The 21561-nt window shown below is 40.0% G+C and overlaps 1 protein-coding gene across 7 annotated transcripts in view; it reads right to left on the reverse strand.

Moving 5' to 3' along the window:
• The window catches only part of ZNF385D (zinc finger protein 385D), a 638761-nt gene that overhangs the window by 115698 nt on the left and 501502 nt on the right, over window positions 1-21561 (reverse strand). For 4 of the 7 annotated variants that reach the window (XM_060248777.1, XM_060248775.1, XM_060248774.1 and 1 more), the window contains one exon: window positions 2714-2824. The exons of the other annotated variants lie outside the window; for them this stretch is intronic. In XM_060248777.1, coding sequence (XP_060104760.1) covers window positions 2714-2824 — 111 coding nt within the window. The remainder of the gene's footprint in view (window positions 1-2713; window positions 2825-21561) is intronic. 7 annotated transcript variants of the gene reach the window in all.

Here is a 21561-nt window from a genome sequence, read left to right on the forward strand (position 1 = left end):
ATATTTCTGAATATAACCAAGTTTTGCAGGACTTTGCATGGCTTGCATATTTATCTAAAGTCATAAACAGGGTGGGTGTTAGGATAAAATGGAAGAGCAGAGAGTGTTGTAAATGTACTGTGAAATAACACATAAAAAGCAATTCTCTCTTGAAGATGAAGCCTGAACCACAGTACTGTACTGGCATGGAGAAATTTATTAATTATGGCTTACTCTTTTTCCTTGTGGAAGAACAAAGAAATCCTGAACATGCAGCTGTTGCAAAGACTCATAGATAACTTCTACAGAAAGGATTTAAATAATTTTGCAACAGTGTTGCCTTTTTTGATTTCCACTGGAAACTTGATTTCATGACCCTATGACTTGAAGAATGCTTCTCCATACTGAATGGAAATGAAATATCATACAGAGCTGCTTTACAATAAATGTTTTCATAATACAATCATGCCATAAATAAATGTATTTTTGTCCATTCCTGATATAGAAATTGGATCTCTAGGATTCAAAAAAATCCTCTTGTTTCTATGGAGGTCTGCTTTTTATCAAAAGGGATGCTCAAAATACTTGAATATTTCCAAGGACTTACTTTAGTCCATATTGTTTAACATGCTAAAAACCTACAAATAAATTTATTTCAAAATTATTTTATTAGTTTAAAAAATGAAGCAGCCACAAAATGTGGAAGATCAGCAAACCCACCATGAACAAAAAAGATGAAGTAAAAATATAATTTGATTATTTCATGTCCCTCAAACACATGTGTGTACAGCATGTCAACTTTCCTCACGTAAGTTCAGTAACAAGCAGTATACACAAGGCTTGGAGGAATTTATAAAAAAAATCTCAATTTAATCTCTAACTAGCTCACTTCCTGTCAAACATTATTTATTTTATGTTCAAGTCAATTTTGATCCACCTTTCAGGACTCAAAGTTGATTACAATGAGAGTTTAAAATACTGTGCGTGACAACTTAAAAATCAAGGAATCAATTGTCATGGAGTTAAATGGATATGTCATGGAGTGAAATGGATAAACTTACAAGAATCTTGAAAGACTATGATTTAGAGGGATTTAAAATGGATTGGGATAAATTCAGAAGATATATAGAAAAAGAATGGAAAGTAAAAGGACATTGGGTGATTTTTGAGAATACCACTTAGGTTTTTAGAAGAAGAAAGAAGATGAACTATGATAACTGGGTGGGACTTTATAAAGTATAAGAAATGTGTTTTATTTCTTTGCAAAATGATATATATATATTTTTCTTTTTTATTATGATTCTTTTAAAGTTAAAGATACCTTTTGATATTAGAATTTTAGGCAATTGGCACCGGTGGAAGTCAAGATTTGGGGGGAGGGGAGGAGGGGAAAGCGTAATGTATAGGGAAGGTAGTAAGTGTTTATTAATATTTTATAATATTAATCTCTCCTTCTTTGGATATTTTTAAACAGAGGCTAGATGGCCATCTGACAGCAATGTGGATCCTGTGAATTTAGGGGGAGGGTGCGGTATTTGTGAATTTCCTGCATTGTGCAGGGGGTTGGTCTATATGACCCCGGAAGTCCCTTCCCACTGTATGATTCTATGATTACCAACAATTTACCACTTCATATTAGAAGGTTGCATGTTATAGTCTAAAATTCTCCTGGCATTTTAGTTTTATGTTTGGGCATCTTCTTTTTCATATGGGAAAGCATACAACATAAAATACCATACAGTACCAGTAGCACTTGCAGGCTGAAAGTGTTTTTAACAGCACAGGCTATCTATGTTAGTGCTGTTGTATCCTGCTGGAGGCAGGGGATTTTATTTTCACAGCAAGCTTTGCTTAAGACACATGAGCAACACTGGGAGAAAGAAAGAAAAATTGCCATCAGCAACAGCAAGGTGTCAGGGAACAATCAGGAAGTGATGGCAGTCCTCTCTAAGATTGGCCAAAAATCTTTGGTTTTACAATACAGTGGTACCTTTAAGACAAGCAAAGTTTTATTCAAAGTATAAACGTTTATGTGCATGTGAATAAAACTTTGTTGGTCTTAAAGGTGCCACTGGGCTATAACTTTGTTTTATTCCTTCAGACCAACATGGCTACCCACCTAGATCTATCTATGATTTTACAACAGAGTTTCTAGTGAACCTTAGATAGGTGTGACATCATGTCTGGGGTTTCTAGGTTGCAAAATCATACCATTGCTTAAGCCATGGTGGAGCAAGGACTCCCCATGTCCTTGCTCCACCATGACTCCTGTTGGTTGCTAGGCCTAGCAACTCTAGTACACACTTCTTCTATGCATTTAAATTAGTTCTGTAAAGCAGCTTCATTTCATTAGATTGTTATCAAACTATAGTTACTGAAGACAAAATTGCCAGGCAAGAACACCGTCAGGGAAGAATTAATGACACCAAAGACCTTTGGTGATGTTGCAATTTAAACATTTGAGGCTAGTGGATATGTTAAGAGCAAGTAAACTCTACAGCTTGCTGTCATGATGCATCAAGTCTTCTATCACATACATTTCTGCAATTGATTGGTAGAACTTAAACTGTAGAAATGAAATCCAAAATGAATATGAAAGGACAAACGGTATCCATAATAAGTGATCATAAATATGATTATATTTTATGTACAATGATCAGGTAGGTTCCACAGACAAAAAGAAAACATTATCACATATATAAACTCATTAAGAGATGTAAAATTATCTACTTACATCTGAGTTAAATCTTAACTGACAAATGTTGCACGATATTATTTGCTTTCTTCTGTGAGGAAGAGGAACCCCAAACGTATGATTTATTACTGCTTTTTGAATTGGGTCCATCTGCAACAAAAAGAAGAGAAATAAAAGCTTTTCTGTTCTCTTGGAGGCCTGCCAATTTTGCTTACAGTGTTAAGTGAAATTTATAGACTGCCACTATTTTTCCATATTAACTGAAAAGTTTTTTTCAAAAAGAAAAATTCTGCCACAACAATTTTTTCTCTTTTTAAAGTGAAAAATTCTCTTATCTTCTATTTGCATAATTTTTAAAAAGTGAAAAATCCAGGGGCAAATGAATTAGCAGTTTTGAGAATCATTGTTTTATGTATGTTTCTTAACAACAACAAAAAATGTAGATTGCAAGAACCTGATGAAATTGTTTTGAATATTCAGTTATGTACGAACTCTATCCTTTTAATATTATCCATGGAGTTAGTTAAACTCTAGTAGAGTCCTAAATATTTTCTTTTTTTATGTAATGTCACAGCAACTCCCTGCAATGCTGTCACGACACTGACATAGCTCATCCCTTGGATCTGTGCCTACAGTGGAAGAACAGAAATTAAGGTGACGACTCAAGAAAAAATAGGATAATTATGTCAAGACTCAAGAAAATAGGATAATCAGGGCAAGGATTCTACAAGCTGTTAATTTCAGACCTTGCTTACTTTATGATATTTCTGTAGAAAATTCAAGAATTTAAAGCAAAATTAACTCTAAGTAAAATGGGATTATCTCTCCAAACACTCATTGCTAGAAAGCTTGCCTATACTCTTCCTTTCTAGAAGATGTTCATAGAATCATAGAGTTGGAAGGGACCTCTAGGGTCATCTAGTCCAACCCCCTGCACAATGCAGGAAACTCACAAACACTTCCCCCTAAATTCACAGGATCTCCATTGCTGTCAGATGGCCATCTAGCCTCTGTTTAAAAACTTCCAAGGAAGGAGAGCCCACCTCCTCCTGAGGAAGCCTGTTCCACTGAGGAATTGCTCTAATGTTCTGCCAGGGCCTTTTTTAAAAGAAAAAGCCCAGCAGGAACTCATTTGCATATTAGGCCACACCCCTATGTCACCATTGTTTTTTTCTACAAAAAAGTCCAACCAGAATTCATTTGCATATTAGACTACACCCCTTGACACCAAGTAAGTCGGAACTGTGTTCCTGTGCATTCCTGCTAAAAAAAAAAGCCCTGTGTTCTGCCTTAGGAACTGCCAGCCTGGAGCCAGAAATGTTATGGTAGTGGGCGTAAGTACATGGTGGGATGAGGATGGAAGTGGCCATTTGGCCATCATTCCAAACCTCAGCCCCATGTCATGGGAAAGGACTTGGTAATGACACAGTGAATAGCAGACTCAGGGTCCCCCCCCCCCCCAGGGAAACATGGCAGAATGAAGTTCCAGAACCTCTTTGTGGAAACAAAATGCTCAAAAAATGCTTAAAAGTTCATGAGTAGTACCCATGTGTTTCTCCATCATTTCCCTTTTGAGAGTTCGGCACTTTTTTTTCCCAGGAAAAAAAGCCCTGAGCAGACTTAATAGTAGTACTTTCATATACCAATAGGTATTGCGCCCATGTTGTATTCATGTATGATCATGACTCAGAATCTTTGAAAACATGGACTATCTGGAAATTAGGTAATAATAAAACTTAGAAGTTAGGTACTAGATGGAAAATGTAGTAGAAATATTAGTGCCAGATTATTCCATCCCCTTTCCAGTTTTCATGTGCAGTGGTTATCACAAGCAAACACGAATTCAAGTCTTAAAAGAAGCCACATACCTATTCAAGAACAACTGAATTTCTTACAATCATACAAGGAGTCTTTTGTTGATTTAATTAGTATACTTATACTCATCTTTCAAAACATGATGCATGGCATAAACTTAGGCAGTAAATTTCCAAAAATGTTTAGAAAGCTATGGGTAGGGGATAGCGCATTAATTACTACAGTGCAAGATTCCTAAATCAGACCTTCCTGCACATTACTTTGTCCAATCTAGAAATTATCTTCTAATACTAGGTAGGGTGATATGTGGGTGTAGTGAGGGCAAAACACTATGCTTTAAGAAAATAGACTACTCTTAGTTCAGATTTATTTAGGTTCTCCAAAAATCCTGATTAAGATAGGATAGAAGGCTCTTTGGCCTTCTGCAATGAAGTAATCATTTTTGAACAGCTGTACTTAAAGGCCTTGGTTTGCTTTTGTGCTAACCTCTCCTTCCAAATTTCAACTACTAGTGGCAAAAGAAAGGAGGACATGTGAATAGATAGGTAATGAAAAACTGAAGCAGAAGATGTGGGCAAAACATCTGGCTTGCTAAAATACCTGGTGAATTTATAAGTTATATCAAAACCTTCCAGTTTAAATTAGTGATGTCACTGAAGGATGTCTTTGTTTTGAAATACAAACACCAATTACTGTTATTTCTCGTATTCAGTAGAAGACATCCTCACAAGTTCTTCTCCAGATCAGATTTTAATGTGAGCTAACAAAGAGCTCATGTACACAACATCCACCCACCTGCTTTAATGGCAGAAGCAGGAGAGGTTTCTTTTTATTGCTTTTCCCTTTATCCCAGCACCCTAGGCCACACAATTTTGTGTAGAGTTCTTGATGTCCTTCTGTGAAAAAATGTGTGAGCATTCATAGAACGCTTCCACAGCAGTTCTCCATGTACTAGGGGAGTCGTAGACGTGGACTATTGCACCCTTCTTAAATCTTCGTTCGCGAAGCCAAGCCGAGAGAGAGGGGAGTACACAGCAGTTCTCCACTATTTTTTAAAAAGTTCTCAAGTGTTGTTTGTAATTGCTACTATCATTCCAAACTCATTCCAGGGGAGTTTACCTGCCAGTATTTACAATTTTTAAAATCTGCAATTGTGTTCATTATTTTGTCCATCTAATTTGCTTAACGTAAGAGCCAAATAGAATAAATGTCAGATGCCTGAGATCTGCAAGACATGAACACCAGATGTTTGAAATGAGGGAGGGAGGAAAACAGAGAGGGGAGGGAGGAGAGAGGGTTGGAAAGAAAGCAACTTTAACTTTAAATGCATTTTCCAAGCCACCAGCTGGCTTGGCTTGGAGAAGTGTTTTAAAGAGACAAATGTCTTCTCCAAGCTGGCTAATGGGGTGGTGGGGACTTTGAGAGCCACACAATATGTGTGCAAGAGCCACATGTGGTTCCTGTGCCACAGTCTGGCCACCCCTGATCTAACACAACTTGATATCAAATGCAGCTCTCTCTCTCTCTCTCTCTCTCTCTCTCTCTCTCTCTCTCTCTCTCTCTCTATCTATCTATCTATCTATCTATCTATCTATCTAGTGAGATTTATATCCTGCCCATTCTGCCAAGGCTGGCTCAGGGAGGGTAACAACATAAAAACATACATTGATCCCTAAAAACATACACAATGATCAATTTTCTATGCAAATAAAGATACTTCAGATAAATTAACTGCTTTATGATGTCAAATATTATAAACATAGTTTTGTAGATAAGGGCAGCTGCCCCACCCCCCAAAATTTGTAAGTGATCCCAGGAATTGAATTCCAGCCTATTTCCAAGTGATGACACACTATATCTCACCAGAGTAATCCACTGAGTTCACTGAGTGATCGCCAGTTCATTTTTAAACAGAGTTGCACTACTCTGAGCCTCTTCAGTTCAAAGGACTTAGAAGTGTGTGACTCTACTTCAGATTGCATTGCTCTGTCTCCTGTTTTATGTCCTTGACTACCTAAACTCTGCAGTTTTCTCAGTTCTCAAAGTAAGTGCGTCATACGTCATTGTAAATGACCTATTCTATGAGTAGAAGTTGTTGACAAATTGTTGACTATATGGATCATGATGGATGTACAGCACAGGCAGCTTCTGCTTACACTCTCTTAGTTGTCTCACAAAACCTGCTCCACAGACACATTCAACTAAGAACACCAAATAAAATACACCAATATTGAGAAACAACCACCACAACTGTTCCCCCCCATAGGATTTGGATTCTAATAACTTCTACTGACTACAAAATGTTTTTCTAAAATACAAAACTTATGGATCTTGCTTGAGTGTAGTTTAAAAACTGTGAGGTTTGGATGGTGGCCCAGGTGATTGGTTGATTCAAATGTAGAAATATCTTCTCTGCTGGTTGCTCTTTGATACAAGAAGTCAGAATTACTTTAAAAAAAAAAAAAAACTCTATAAATCCCAGATTCTAATGAACCCAGAGGAGACAGACAAGTGAACTTCAGAGTGCTGGCATTGTATCTGGCTGTAGTATTTTTCCTAGGGTTTTCACTTGGGAATGGTTGCCAGCTGGTAAAGTTCTAAATAAATATTAGATAAGCTGCCCAAATGTTTGTTGTAAGAAAGGGACGTGGCATGGGGATAATACAAGAAAAATCTCTGGAGCCTGAGAAACTCCGATCAGAAAGAAGAAAATGAAGGTCTGTTTGGATCACAGACACAGAGGAAAAGAAATGGACTAAAAGACTAAAACTGTTGGGAAATTTGGTAAAATAGTTATATCAGTCAGAAATAATTTGTACATAAAAATAAGATACATTGTAGTCTCTTTGCCTTCCTTCTAGATGTAATGTTCCAGGAATTGTTCATGCAAATCTTACATATTTTACTGAAATTAAAACTGCAACCTTGTTGAAAACCCTTATTTTGGAAGACCCTTTCACTGCATCAGTGTACCTTTTAATTCACAGCTATTATTAGCCAACACGAAACATACTTCCCTGCCTATTCACAGAGGCCTATGTTAGCAAGTGGTAGTGGTGGTGGAGAGAAACAACTCATGGGACGGAGACAGTCTTGGTTGCTCTCATGGACGATCTCCGGAGGCACCTGGATCGAGGCGGCGCGGCGGTTTTGCTGCTGTTAGACCTATCGGCTGCGTTCGATATGGTCGATCACCAGCTGCTGGCCCGCCACCTTGCCGACGTAGGGATTCCGGGGTCAGCCTTACAGTGGCTTTCCTCTTTCCTTGTGGGTCGGGGACAAAGGGTGGCAATTGAAGGAGAGCTGTCCCAGAGACACTCACTCAACTGTGGGTGCCGCAGGGAGCAGTTCTCTCTCCGATGCTATTCAACATCTTTATGCGCCCCCTTGCCCAGAGACATGGACTGGGTTGCCATCAGTATGCTGATGACACCCAGCTCTATCTATTGATGGGTGACCGGACTAGCAATGCCCCGGAAAATCTGGACCAAGCGCTGCAAGCTGTGGCAGATTGGATTAAGCTGAGTGGGCTGAAACTGAATCCAGCGAAGACAGAGGTCCTTTGCCTGGGTCGCGGTGGTTTAGGGAATGGGGTCTCTCTCCCAGTTTTTGACGGGGCGCAACTGGTAGCAGTGCGCAGAGTTAAGAGCTTGGGAGTTCTACTGGAGCCTCCCTTGACAATGGAGGCCCAGATAGCAGCTACTGCCAAGTCCACCTTTTTTCATCTTAGACGGGTGAGGCAGCTGGCCCCCTTCCTGGAGCGCGGCGACCTGGCAACAGTGATCCACGCAACGGTCACCTCGAGGTTGGACTACTGTAATGCCCTCTACATGGGGCTGCCCCTGTACCGAACCCGGAAACTGCAGCTAGTGCAAAATGCAGCAGCCAGGCTGCTACTGGGACTGCCTCGGTGGGAACATGTGCAGTCTGGGCTGCGGGAATTGCACTGGCTGCCAATTGTTTACCGGGTTCGTGACAAGGTGCTGGTCATTACCTTTAAAGCCCTATATGGTCGAGGACCTGCCTACCTTAGGGACCGCCTCTCTCCATATGTTCCCCAGAGAGCACTGGGATCCAGTTCAAAAAATCTTCTTGAAATCCCTGGGCCAAAAGAAACTAAATTAAAAGCTACCAGAGAACAGGCGTTCTCTACAAAGGCCCCCCAATGGTAGAATCCATTGCCGGAAGAGGTGCGGGCCCTACGGGATCTTAACCAGTTCCGTAGGGCCTGCAAAACTGCCCTCTTCCAGCTAGCTTTTAAAGAAAGAACTCCTGATAAGATCAGTAATACCGAACCATCTTATACGCCATTCGACTGTGTTTTAATGTCATACTGTTTTATTGGTTTTATTGTTAAATTTTAATTATATTATCTATTGTTTATCTGTATCATGGTTTAACCATGTCTTGTTAGCTGCCCTGAGCCTGCCTAGGCGGGGAGGGCGGGGTATAAATAAAAGTTTATTATTATTATTATTATTATTATTATTAAACTGTTTAGTTTCCTAGAGGCAATTCTTATCTAGCAAAGGCAATTGGTCAGTGGCTACTTCTCAAGGCAGCTTCAGGCAGACTCCAACTCTACAAACTGCCTATAAACAGCCATTTGGGGGAAACCACTCAACAAACTAATGTTTTGTGGGCAAGTCATCTATAGTCAACTCTCAGTACTACTGCACAATGCATGATGATTATGTACTAATTCTGGAAGCATGTGCGAATAGATGAATCACATCCTATTCTGAAATAAAGAATAAATTGCAAACAGACCTTTCATCCACTAAAGGTTACTGATATCCTGTAGCACTGCTAAAAGTTATGGAAAATATTGTCACCTATGGATAGTTAAAGAAAGCAACCAAAGCAGTTCATTGTAATTTGGAGCCTTTTTGAATTAACTCAAATATTCTGAATTAAGATGTGTACTAATTGCGATGGTACTGTCTCCAAAGCATATCTAAACAGCTATACAGCTGCAGTACAGGAGAGGAAGAACAGCTCCTTTATGCTCCTCTACCCGAGGTGAGTTTCCATTAGGCATCGTGCTATTGCAGAAAGGATTGTGTCATTTTACTTTTAACTCTTCTCCAAATGTGACTTCACTGAGCAACTTCTCATTCACGTCCAAAGTAGAACGTAAGAATAAAACATGTTTCACAAAATCTCATACAAATATAATCAGATATGTGCAAAAGTCAGAAACGTGCAAGGAATAGCAGGATAGTAGTGGAGATAAACTGATTCACTTCTATCCTCATCCAGATCTATCTCTCTGTCATGATATCAAAGATGCAGCCTGAGGGCCAGATCAGGCCCCTGGAAGGCTCCTATCAGGCCTGCAAGCAACTCACTGTAATCTGCTTCCTTTTCTCTCTTGCTTCCTTCTGTATTACAGCTTGCTTTGCCAGGCTTGCTCAGTCACACAGGAGCAACAGAGTAAGGCCTCTATTTTCTCCATTGGCTGACCAGCACACAAAGCAACATGTACAAAACCTCACAAAACCACATTTCCCTTGGGTTTTAGGTTCAAAGCTTTGCCCATGAGATTTCTGTAAGGAATGTCAATAAATAAGTGGGTTTGCAACTTACAAACACACACCTGAACAACACCTAAACAGCATATTCAAGATTGCTACAGCACAGACATTGTCTCCAGATTTTGATGCAATAATTCAGAGCAAGTGGTGTCTGTTATCAGAGACTGTTAAATAAACAAAATATTGCAAGAGTGCTAATATTTTAAGCATATTTTATTTTAAGGGTTTTAAAAAAATATTTAATTATGTTTATATGTGTTCTGTATAAAGTTTATAACTCTGCTACCTGGCATTACATTTTATAACACTAATGGCCCAGCCCAACAAGATCTCCTTTATGTCAGATATGGTCCTCATAACAAATAAGTTCGACACCCCTGGTATAAGCTCTTCAAGGCTTGTGTAGGACAATTTTTTGTTCCTCCTGTTTTTTTCCCCTTTAACTGAACCTCACTTGCTCTCATCATCCCAAGAGAAACAAGCATGTACAGTTCTCTGTCGGCTGGCTGGGATGGGGAATCATCTTGTTTTTAAAATATGAAAACTAATGTTTTGCTGCATACCTAGGGGCATCGAATCTCTTCTGAATTAGTATGAAATCAGAATGGGCTGAGTAGAGAATCAGTGGAAGTTAGGGACCTACCCTTGGCCCCCTTCCTATACAGAACAGTCTGTGGATGAGAGAAAGCCTTTCTGAATTTATTTTATTTTGGTCTGAGCTGGTTAGCCTAGGATACTGGAGAGCCATCGTAAAACTCCAGTGTCAATATCCAAGGACACATACCCCTCCTCCCCCCAAAAAGAACATGGACAACATAGGGAACAGACACAAGCAAATCTAACACAAAATAAATCTGGCCTGGAGAATCCAACTGCAATACATAAGAACATAAGAGAAGACATGTTGGATCAGCTCAGTGGCCCATCCAATCCAACACTCTGTGTCACCCAGTAGCAAAAAAAAAAAAAAGTGCCATCAGAAGGTCTGCCAGTGGGACTAGAACTCCAAAAGCCCTCCCTCACTGTTGCTTACCAAGCACCAAGAATACAGAACATCACTGCCCCAGATAGTGTTCTATCTATATGTCATGGCTGATAGCCACTGATGGACTACTGCTCCATATGCTGATCCAATTTGTTCTTGACACTGACACTGGAAGCTACCACCACTTCCTGCAGCAGTAAATTCCATTTGATAATTAATTACTCTTTGTAATTATGTGTATGGTCGATACATTGTTCTTAATGGAATTCATCCTGCTGAGCGGCTGATATATTTGGTTGAAGACATATGTAATAATATATAAAGCTGCTCTTAATAGCTCCATGCTTGTCAAATAAGGCTAATTTTCTCCTATCCAGTTATATAAATTCTTAATTAACATTTGAAATAAACAAGGGATCCAGCTGAGGGAACTTACTCATCAAAATATCTAAATAATGAAAAAACCTGAACTCATATAATTTGTTTTTATGTAGAACTGAAAATCAGTGATTCCAAGTAGTTAAAATGCATGTTCTAGATGTGCAATCATGAATGGTTCATCCTTTTATATCTAATTTATTCAGTGTTGCCTCAGTAGTTGTGGTGAATAATTAGCCAGTGATTTGAAATTCAACATAAAAAGTTCAAGCACTTTTAGTGATTAATTGATTTTGGCTTTATCAATGAAAGACTACACGATGCTGTGATATGCTGTTTTTCACACATAAAAAATTCACTTCAATCAGTTCACTTTAAGGGCAAGCTCAGTCTGAAGGCTAAACAAATTTCTGAAGTATGGACAGCCAGTCATTTTGAAGGATGTTATGTTAGCTTTCCCACTTGCTACCATGTTTCATAAATCAACTTACTATCTCACAAGTAGTTCCACCACTTTATTTTAACCTCTTTACAACCGAACAGCAGACATATCATTCATGGTGAAGGATCCTTAAGTGGTATTTAAATATTTATATCGAGCACCACACTAACTAATATTATCTCATGATTATTCTCAGTCACTATATTCTTATGTTGTGTGTTGAAATTGTTGTTAAATTTTAACTCTATGTGGTTTGGAGGTACAGCAACAACTCCTATACCTGAATGTCTATTACATTCCAGCAAATAAAGACAGCAAATACAAATGTATCAAGAAGAAATATCTAAAAGAAGGTAGGAGGAGGAAAGGAAGGTAGGGATGGAAAAAAGGAAAGGAAAGTTTTATCTATCAATCAGCTCCCCTTCATATCTATGAAGGAGCCAGGGCCATATTGGAAAACAAGAAATCCTTCAGGAAATCTTTGTTATTGGTGATGTACATAGCCCAGCAGATTTTCAATATTCCAATTACAAAGATAACAATAAAAACATAAAATTAGTGTTTTACGTGTAGTCATTCAAACTATTATAGTGTCAACCGTCAGGGTCACTGGGCCTGCCTTCAGAAGGAGAGCTTGATCCATTTGTAGCCGGGGAGTTGCTGACACGGCCTTAGATACAAGTGAGAGCATGGGGGGTTACAAACACCCTGGTCCCTCTCTCTCACCCTTGTACTCTCCCTTTTTACTTCCCTCTCTCTGTGGTCTCTGGGCACAGGTAGAGCAATTCCTCCCTGACTGGTCAATTTCAGTTCCCTTAAATCCCTTTGGTCAGCCCTCCTCCATCTGAAGCCTCCAAACTGTGGCTTTCCTAAAAAGGGCTGGTGTGATGGCTGAGTTGCGGGACCAGTTTCCAGCTGCCTCCCTTGGGCTGCCTCCCACCTGTACCCTCGGTGTCAAGTGAGGTGTGCAACCCATTCACCTCTGCTTCCTTTGCCAGAGCCGGTCCATGCAGCCTGTCCTGTGAGGAGTTCTCCAGCCTTCCCTCTTGGCTTAGGCGCTTGTTCCAGCATTCTTCCCTACCTTCTCCCAGCACTAAGGCTGTCAGCTACATCCTCTGGCCCTGTTTTCCTCACCAGCAAAACTCTCGGGAGCCCATCTGTGTTGTCTCCAGTCTCTGGCACTGCCAAGACTCTCTGAACTCCTCTTGCCTTCTCTGGCCCACTGGAGGCTTGCCTGGTGTTTTGTTACTCACTGTGCCTTGAGCCCACTTGTTTGCTGTTCATCTGTGATGTGGCTAAGGCCAAGGCAGGGTGAGTCAGGCCCCATGTCTGGGGCTGGGGTGGGCTCTGATGAGGCCAGAGGTTCTGAAGTCAACAGAGGAAGGGCTGACCCTGGATGTAAAGTCTGGACATATATTAATGAAATGCTATATGAAATGTTCCACTAAAAACAAAGGTTTCCATTTCTGGAGGTAAATTCCCCCCTCCCCTGGAATTGGTGTGATTAGAAACTGCCTTTAGAGACCTAAAAGTCAGTTAACAACTCAAGAAGTGTACTGGTGTTTCAAGAAAAGGGGTTTGGGTACCAGAAAGAGGGTACCAGCCTTCTGGGCACAAAACGAGCCAACAATTATACAGATAGTGTATTAGATGGCAGTCAGATGACAGGCTTGGCATGATCTGGCTGTGCCTCTATTTTATCAGGTGTTAGTTGTTCCAAAGAGGTTTGTCCAAACATGCCATCTTTAACCTGCCTCACCAAGTTGCTGAGTGGTAACCACAGAGTGGGCCGTCTGGGGCATCCTTTTTTTTGTCTTTCATGCATGCACATAAGTGTGTATCCAAAGCTCTAGCTCCTTTTTGACAGCTTTGAATTCCTCCGCCAAGTACTTTGTCCCCTCTCAGCCTCCTTTGCATTGCCTCTCTCCCTTGGAATATTGGGGGGGGGGGGATAAGAATCATGCAGATTTACATTAGAGTAGCCCCATTGACTTCAGTGCATTTACTCTTATGTCAATCACGGGATGTTCTCCAACAGCAACTCTTTTTCTGCTAACACAGTTTGCATGGGGGAAAGTGGGATGGGGAGTAGGGTTGCCTAACTAGAGACTATTTCCATGGCTTTCCAGTTGCAAGAAACTGGAGGGTTTTTTTTATTTTTTTGAGAGAGATCTGTCGCTCAAAAAAACCAACAACACCTTCCCTGGGGAATCCCAAATCTGACAGAATGTTTGGACACAGAAACATGCAAGTGGTGATTCACAGCCTTGGAGTGAAGTCCTGCTTATGTGAACATCACTAACTGAATTCTTAAAAATGGTACGCAGCCTCACACATGCAATCTGACTTCCCAGATGGCTTGAGAGCAGGATGGATTGATTAGACATCCATAAGTGTGGGGTGGAAATGCTGACATTTGTGAAGACCGGACTTTCCTCAGTGTCAAATAACTGCAGCTTGAAGACTGGTGAGAATGGCGTGCCAAAAACTGGAGAACAGGAGACAGATGTTGCTCTCTGATCATGCATTTTAAGTCCAGGAGGGAACAGCAATGACACTGGATCAAACAGCTTGTCTGTTCGCAGCTTTAGAGTGTTTGGGAAAATACTGGAACAAAAGTCTTTCAATATAAAGATCTAATTAACTGTGAATAATTTAAGAACCTCTCATTAGCCTGATATCTAAAGCCAAATTTCTGTGCTTGTGCTAATTTGCCCGTGTTTTCAACCCCTGATTTCACCTGATCTTTCCCCTTTATGTTAAATATAACCTTTTGTTACGTTTGAATTTTTTTAAAGGATCTGAAATGTAATTTTCAAGAGTTTAAGGGTGAACCTATCTCTTTTCCCTCAGGTTCCTGGGCTGAGCAAATAGCCAATATATTATTATTATTATTATTATTATTATTATTATTATTATTATTATAAATTTAATTTATATCTCACCCTCCCTGCTGAAGGGCAGCTCACAAATTAATGGCCAGACAATCACATTAGTGTGACCAAATATGATAAGATAACAATAAAAACATAAAACATAAAAACAATTACTAAAACATCTGCATGTGCTGATATCATGGTTTCAGACAGCGATTAAATTCTAGTGGTGGTTAGTTGTTCTAAGAGGTCTCACGATCACCACAGTGTGATGAGGTAGGCCGTTGGTAGTATTTTTATGGGCCAGTCCCGTTGCTGTAGATGTTGCCATCATAAAAATGCATGGTGGAAGAGTGCTGTTTTGCAGGCCCTGCAGAACTACGGAAGCTCTCATAGGGCCCTGACCTCCTCCGGCAACTCATTCCACCAGCTAGGGACCGCAACAAAAAAGGCCCCAGCTCTCGTTGATTTGAGCCTCACTTCTCTGATGCTGGGAACTGTCAGCAGGTTTTGAAACCCGGACCGAGGTGCTCGCTGGGGCATGTGCAGGGAAAGGCAGTCCCTAAGGTATGCAGGACCCTGGCCATATAGGGCTTTAAAGGTAATGACCAGCACCTTGAAGCGAATCCGGTACATTATTGGTAGCCAGTGCAACGCTTTCAGCACAGGGTGAATGTGTTCCCATAAAGGAATTCCCATTAGCAGCCTGGCTGCAGCATTCTGCACTAGCTGAAGTCACTGGATTTGGGACAAGGGCAGCCCCATGTAGAGGGCATTACAGTAATCCAATCTCGAGGTGACCATTGCATGGATCACTGTTACCAAGTCATCACATTCGAGAAAGGAGACCAACTACCTTGCCATCCCACCATGTTACTGACATATGGTGGGACAGAAAAAGTTTCTTCAGTACACATTACCAGGGCTGCTCAGTTTCTGAGAGGACGGGAAAATGGAAGTGAAATCTAGACTCTAAAGGAGGGAAATAGAGGGGGTCTGTCATAGCTCCCTTCACCCAAGTGACCCTCTTTTCAAAAAGATATGAATGCTACAAGCAATTAAAATTTCATTTGCACAGTGGACAGGGCTTCATGAATAGACAACTGAGCTTTCTCCTTTTTTGCTGGAATCATGGAGCCCTAAGTAGAGGCATTTTGGGTGTTTTATAACAACAGTCATCCTTATAAAGGTATCTAAACAACACGTCTTGCCTTCTGTTGCTGCACTGCATTCTTTCTCCCCCCTGCCCCTTCAAATTTCACATTGGAGACTGACTGGGGGGAAATATATACACATAAACTTCAGTGCAGTAAAATAAAGATACAGGATATAGTCATGGCTGTTTCACTCCCAAGCAATCCAAGTGACTTTCTGGGATGCTACAAGAGCACTGAGACACAACTGGAGTTTAGCTTCCTTCTAGCCAGCAGTGATGTGGACAAAGACAGGAGATGTGGCCTGCTTCATCGTCACCTTCTGTTGATGCCTGGCCTGATGGGAGCTCCAGTGGCACTACAGCTCATTTTGTGTCCAGCTAGCAGCAACACAGGAAAAGGCAAGGCCATAGCCTACACCCTTCATTGCTTCCAAGGCCTGGGCTAGCAGTGAAGAGCTCCAAAGACAAGATGCTGATACTGTTGTTGGAGCCGAAAGAAGGCAACAGGCATGACTTGTTCTTGTTATCACTTCCCAGGCTCATTCTCCTTGGAAAATTGGCTTCAGCTGGCCCTGGAGGGTGCACGATTTAGCTCCCTTGACCTGCAGGTTCCATACATATGAAGAGCCTTGGATATTCAAACAATACAACTAAAATAGTTAATAGTATAATTTACATCATTACTGTGTTTTTTCTTGGTGTCTCTCTGTCTTTCCAATAATTCCCAGCCTCACTTTCCTCATGCATTGCAAATAAGGCTGTTTTGCCTTAAACAAGATATTTTTAAAAGAAACAAAAAAATGACAAAAGTGTTCTGAATTATTGGGATCTAGTTTCTATTAATAACAAGTTATGTTACAGTTGGATCTGCTGTCCCATGAGTAACTCCAGACATGATGTGAATTCCTTTTCAAGGGGGAAAAGAAATCAAAACAAGCCAGGCTTCCTTTTGCTGTATCTTCCTTATTTGAAGCTGCATATGATTTAGGAAAAACTTTAGCAAACCTGTATAGGTAAAATGGTTGCCAACCAAGCTATTAGCTCAACATGTCTTAACACTGTGCTGCAGCTATGTAAGAAATATATGGTCATCTATTACCATGTTTCTCAATAAGACATGTATGAGAAATTAAGAGAGACATTATTGCTGTTAGTCAACTATTGTACAGCTGCTGCAGATTTTCACATTCTCTTAAAACCTAACAGGCTGAAATCAATGGTCACAAGTAGGGCCAGATGCAGATGTATCTAAGGTAGAATAAAACAAAACAGAAAATGACATTTTATACACGACTCTATGAATGAAGTAACTACCAACAAAAGATAGAAAACACAATAGAGAAAGAAATATTTTTTATGATGCTCAGTTAAAAGTCTCATAAAAACTTTATAAATATATCTGCACATAGATTCATGCCTTGTGACAGACAAGGTTAAGTACAAAGAAGCTGAAACATTTTATAAATTCCACAGGAAACTAGGTGCAGAGCTTTATCAGTAGGCATCAACCATATATCTGAACAAGAGCTGCTCTTTTGGTATATGCCTCTAGAGCGAAGTCTCAGTGTTGCTGACATTGGATTAATTGACTAATCTTATCAGCACATTATGAAACTCAAAACTTCAGCCCTAAGGTCTAACTGATCTTTGTCACCACAAATGACAGCTTCTGTTTGCATCAAAGTCTCATAATTTAATTTTATTGTCTCCCATATTCTGGTTAGCATCAAAGATAACAACAATGCAGTCCTAAACAGAGTTACACTCTTCTAAGTATATTGAAGTCAGTGGGTTTATAAGGATGTCGTTGTCCTAAGCACTGCATTGTAGAACTGTGTGTAGTATAAACTGCCTCTGTACTTGAAATCCACATAAAATCAACAAGAAATGAATTTCATGTACAAATCCTAAATAAATGGTGCATTCACATTATACTAAATAATGTGTTTTGCATCCGGATTTTTACTGTGTAGCAACACCAAAAAGCCAGATGTAAAACACATTATTTAGTGTAGCGTGAATGCACCAAAAGTGAACTATGAAAGTCAGAATACTAATATCTCTTATCTTACTATCACACTCATGCCAAAATCTGATTCAAATGTTTTGGAGGTTTTGTGTGTGTTATAGTAGGTGATACAAAAACATGGTTCAGTGCAACTGGGATATAACTAACCAAAGAAATACCAAATCATTCTATTGCATAGCAAGAAAATTTCTTGTATAGATTTGATTGCCAATAATGCATCTTCTTCTTTTGTAGTTAATAGTCTAACACATGCCTATATTGTCTGGCTGCCTATTTCAAATGACTGTTTCAATTGCCAGGGAAACTGATGGGTCATATTCAATTCTACGCACACATAATGTAATGCCAAAAAGTATGATGACTGGATAGCATCCAACAAACTAAAGCACATGAAGATTTCTTAGTATCTAGTTCCCAAGCAGCCAACAAAAACAAAAATTAGAAAGTGGAATGACAATAAAAATGTTCAGACCATTTTCAAGCTGTATTGAACTTCTATATAAAAAATTGAAAAGGCTAATGAGAATTGCATAACAATTCCCAGGAGGATATTTCACATATAAAAGATCTTCAGAGAACTAGACCAAATTCAGTAATTGGCTTTTAATGACAGTCTAGCTTTTAATCATTTATGGCAAAGTAATACAGAACCTTTGCCAGGCACAGAACTTGCTGTATGGACTATATTAATTTCTACATAATTACATAATTTCTACATAACTAAACTCCTACATGCCTGTGAATGGCTGATTTAAATAAGACTATTACACTCTGTTGGATTGATTACATATGTATTCAGGAACTTGATTTAAGGTATTCCATAAACACTTATACCTATAGGAATTTAAAACACACAGTAATGATTCAATAGCATATCACATTTCTAAAGAAATGAGGGAAACATACAGTTGGTGTTAATTATTTGAACACTGGTTTGTATCCAGCCAGTTTTTTCACTGAATCTTAGTCAATTTCTCTCCTCGTTACAGGCTCTATTCCACTAGGTTATTCATCCAGGCCCCCAGCTTACCTTTTTGGGGCAGTCAAAGCAGCTGTTCTTTCCATTTTCACTAGCTGCTTGACTGATACTGGCTCTCTTTTGTATCAGTACAATTTACTTTATGTAGAATATTATATTTACATCATTTTAATTTATATACTTAAAGTAAACCTATTTGTGTTAAATATCATGGTACAAAATGTAAACATCTTTGAAGATTAGGGCTGCTAGAACTAACATAATGGCCAAAGGAAATTAACATATCCACTGTTACTTCAAAAAATACTACTTTAGAAATAAACCATGCATAAGACAACAAAAGGATAATAGGGAAAGTTAAGGGGGATCAGCATAAGACATAGATTTATTCAAATTCCCAACAAGTTTCATATTTGAAGTATGTACTAGAGAACAGTTACAAATACATCTTTTTTCTATTCTACAATGTTTAGTTAGCCTGAAACATGTTCAAATACCTGTATCTTTCATGTACTGAGCTGAGTCTACATGATAAAATATTTTTCAGTTATACAGCCCACCAGGGGTTGTTTTATAGAAAAATAGGTGGCGGAGCTCATTAGCATAACTCATTAACATATGCTGCCCCCCCCAACCAGCAAAAAGCAACTCGACACAAGAAAGGAGAGCCCTGGGCAAGCAAGGCCTGTTTGGGCTTGCTAGAAATCCAGCTATCTCAAGCAGGCCTCGCTCACCAGGGGCTCTCCTTGACTGCCCCCTCAGTCAAAAGGCCAGCAAGCCACTCACCGCCCAAAATCACACAAGAAGTGGAGAAAGGGTGGTGTGGGCTTCCCCAGGGGTTAATTTGGGCCGCTGCGGGTGTGGCAACGCTCTTGGTGGCTGGCTGGCTGCCCACTCTCCTAATCCAGGGATTGTTACACAGCTGCACCTACTATTCAATGGACAAGGTAAGTAGGTGAGGAGGAGGGGGTCATCGGAAAGGCTCAGGATCTGCTCTCCTGTGAGCTCCTGCTGAATTCAAGGCCTGCAGTCCACACATATGGTTCTGCTTCCACAAGGCAGTCACATTTCAGATAGTTTTTAGAACCAACCATGAGACTTACACGGTAATGGCAATGGAACAGGGGGAAAAGATACAGAAACTTTTCAATAGTTTAATTATCAAACCTGTATGTGAAATGGCCCAAAGGTTACCTATAAAGGAAATGGATGTATGATATCCATGTGAGCCACCAATACACTATGGTTGCAGTCCTAAGTACAATCTCTTGGAAGTAAGCCCTGCTGAATAAAACGGGACTTACTTTTGAGCAGACCTTAGAATTGCTCCCTATGTCTATCTTGCTGTACCTGCACCAATGTATGGGGACCAGCACAGATGCAGTGAGGATTGTTGTTCATCTGGGGAAAATCATAAGGCACATTTCCCATGCTGAATCTCACTTATGAATGCTCAAAAAGTGGAGACATAAAAATACCATAGCTTGACCATTCCCAGCTCAGCAGGTAAAGTGCTTCATCTTTTTTCTTGCTATGCATAAATAATGAACAAAGAGGTTGGGCATGATCAATATCCAGAAGAATGCATTTGGCAACATAGATATTTAAAAACAAGAGTAGCAGTAGTGCCACTAGAAATGTTTATGCTGTGAGAAGGTGAAATATTGTGCCCCACCACCCCAGGTGATGAGAAATCCTGCAGTAATAGAGTTTACAGTGCAGTCCTATACAGAAGTACTAGAGCATGTCTTATCTGAGCAATGACACACTAATTTCAATAAAGGGATAAGGGAAAAACTGCAGAGACTCAAAGGCAAATATAGAAGTATTACTGAGACTTTGAATATGGTGAAATCAAGATAGTCCATTGAGAGGAACAATTATCATACTCAAATTGTCACAATAACATCAAGCAATGGAAAAAATACTCAAGATTAGAATGTATGCACCGAGATAAAATATTCCAAATGCTCACACATACTGTGCAACATGTGTTACCCAGGAACAAGAAGGACAAGAGGCCAAAGAGATAGATCAAGAGGGTAAAGCAGGGGCCTACAGTTAAATATCAATACAAGCTCCAGGCACAGGTCCAATTTTTGAGGTGGGAAGTCCCAGTTTCTAGGTAGACAATAATTATGAAAGAAAAAAAAAGAAAAAAAGAGCAGCAGGGAGCAAATCTTGGTGTAGTTTCAAAGCAGGCAGAGAGACAGAAAAGTAATGGAGTGGTCTCAGGCCAGATGTATTGCTGTTCACAAGAACCATGTAATCTTGGTCAGGTCAAAGTGCATTGGGATAGCTTTGAGGTTTAAAACAAAAGATCATTTCCTTTCCAAGCTTGGAATATAGGTTGGCATGATAAACTGACAGGTATGTTTACAAAGCGGTTGCGATGACAACCCTCATCTATGGCTCCGAATCGTGGGTTTTATACCGTCATCACCTGCGACTCCTTGAGTGCTTTCATCAGCGCTGCCTTCGCACCATCCTCAACATCCACTGGAGTGACTTTGTGACCAACACTGAAGTCCTCAAGCGGGCAAAGGTTACAAGCATTGAGGCACTGCTGTTGAAGACGCAGCTGTGCTGGGCAGGGCATATCTCCAGGATGGAAAACCACCGCCTTCCCAAGATTGCCCTGTATGGCGAACTTTCCACCGGCCATCGAAATAGAGGGGCACCAAAGAAGA

This window comes from Heteronotia binoei, chromosome 10 (genome assembly GCF_032191835.1).
Source record: "Heteronotia binoei isolate CCM8104 ecotype False Entrance Well chromosome 10, APGP_CSIRO_Hbin_v1, whole genome shotgun sequence".
Taxonomy (NCBI): domain Eukaryota; kingdom Metazoa; phylum Chordata; class Lepidosauria; order Squamata; family Gekkonidae; genus Heteronotia; species Heteronotia binoei.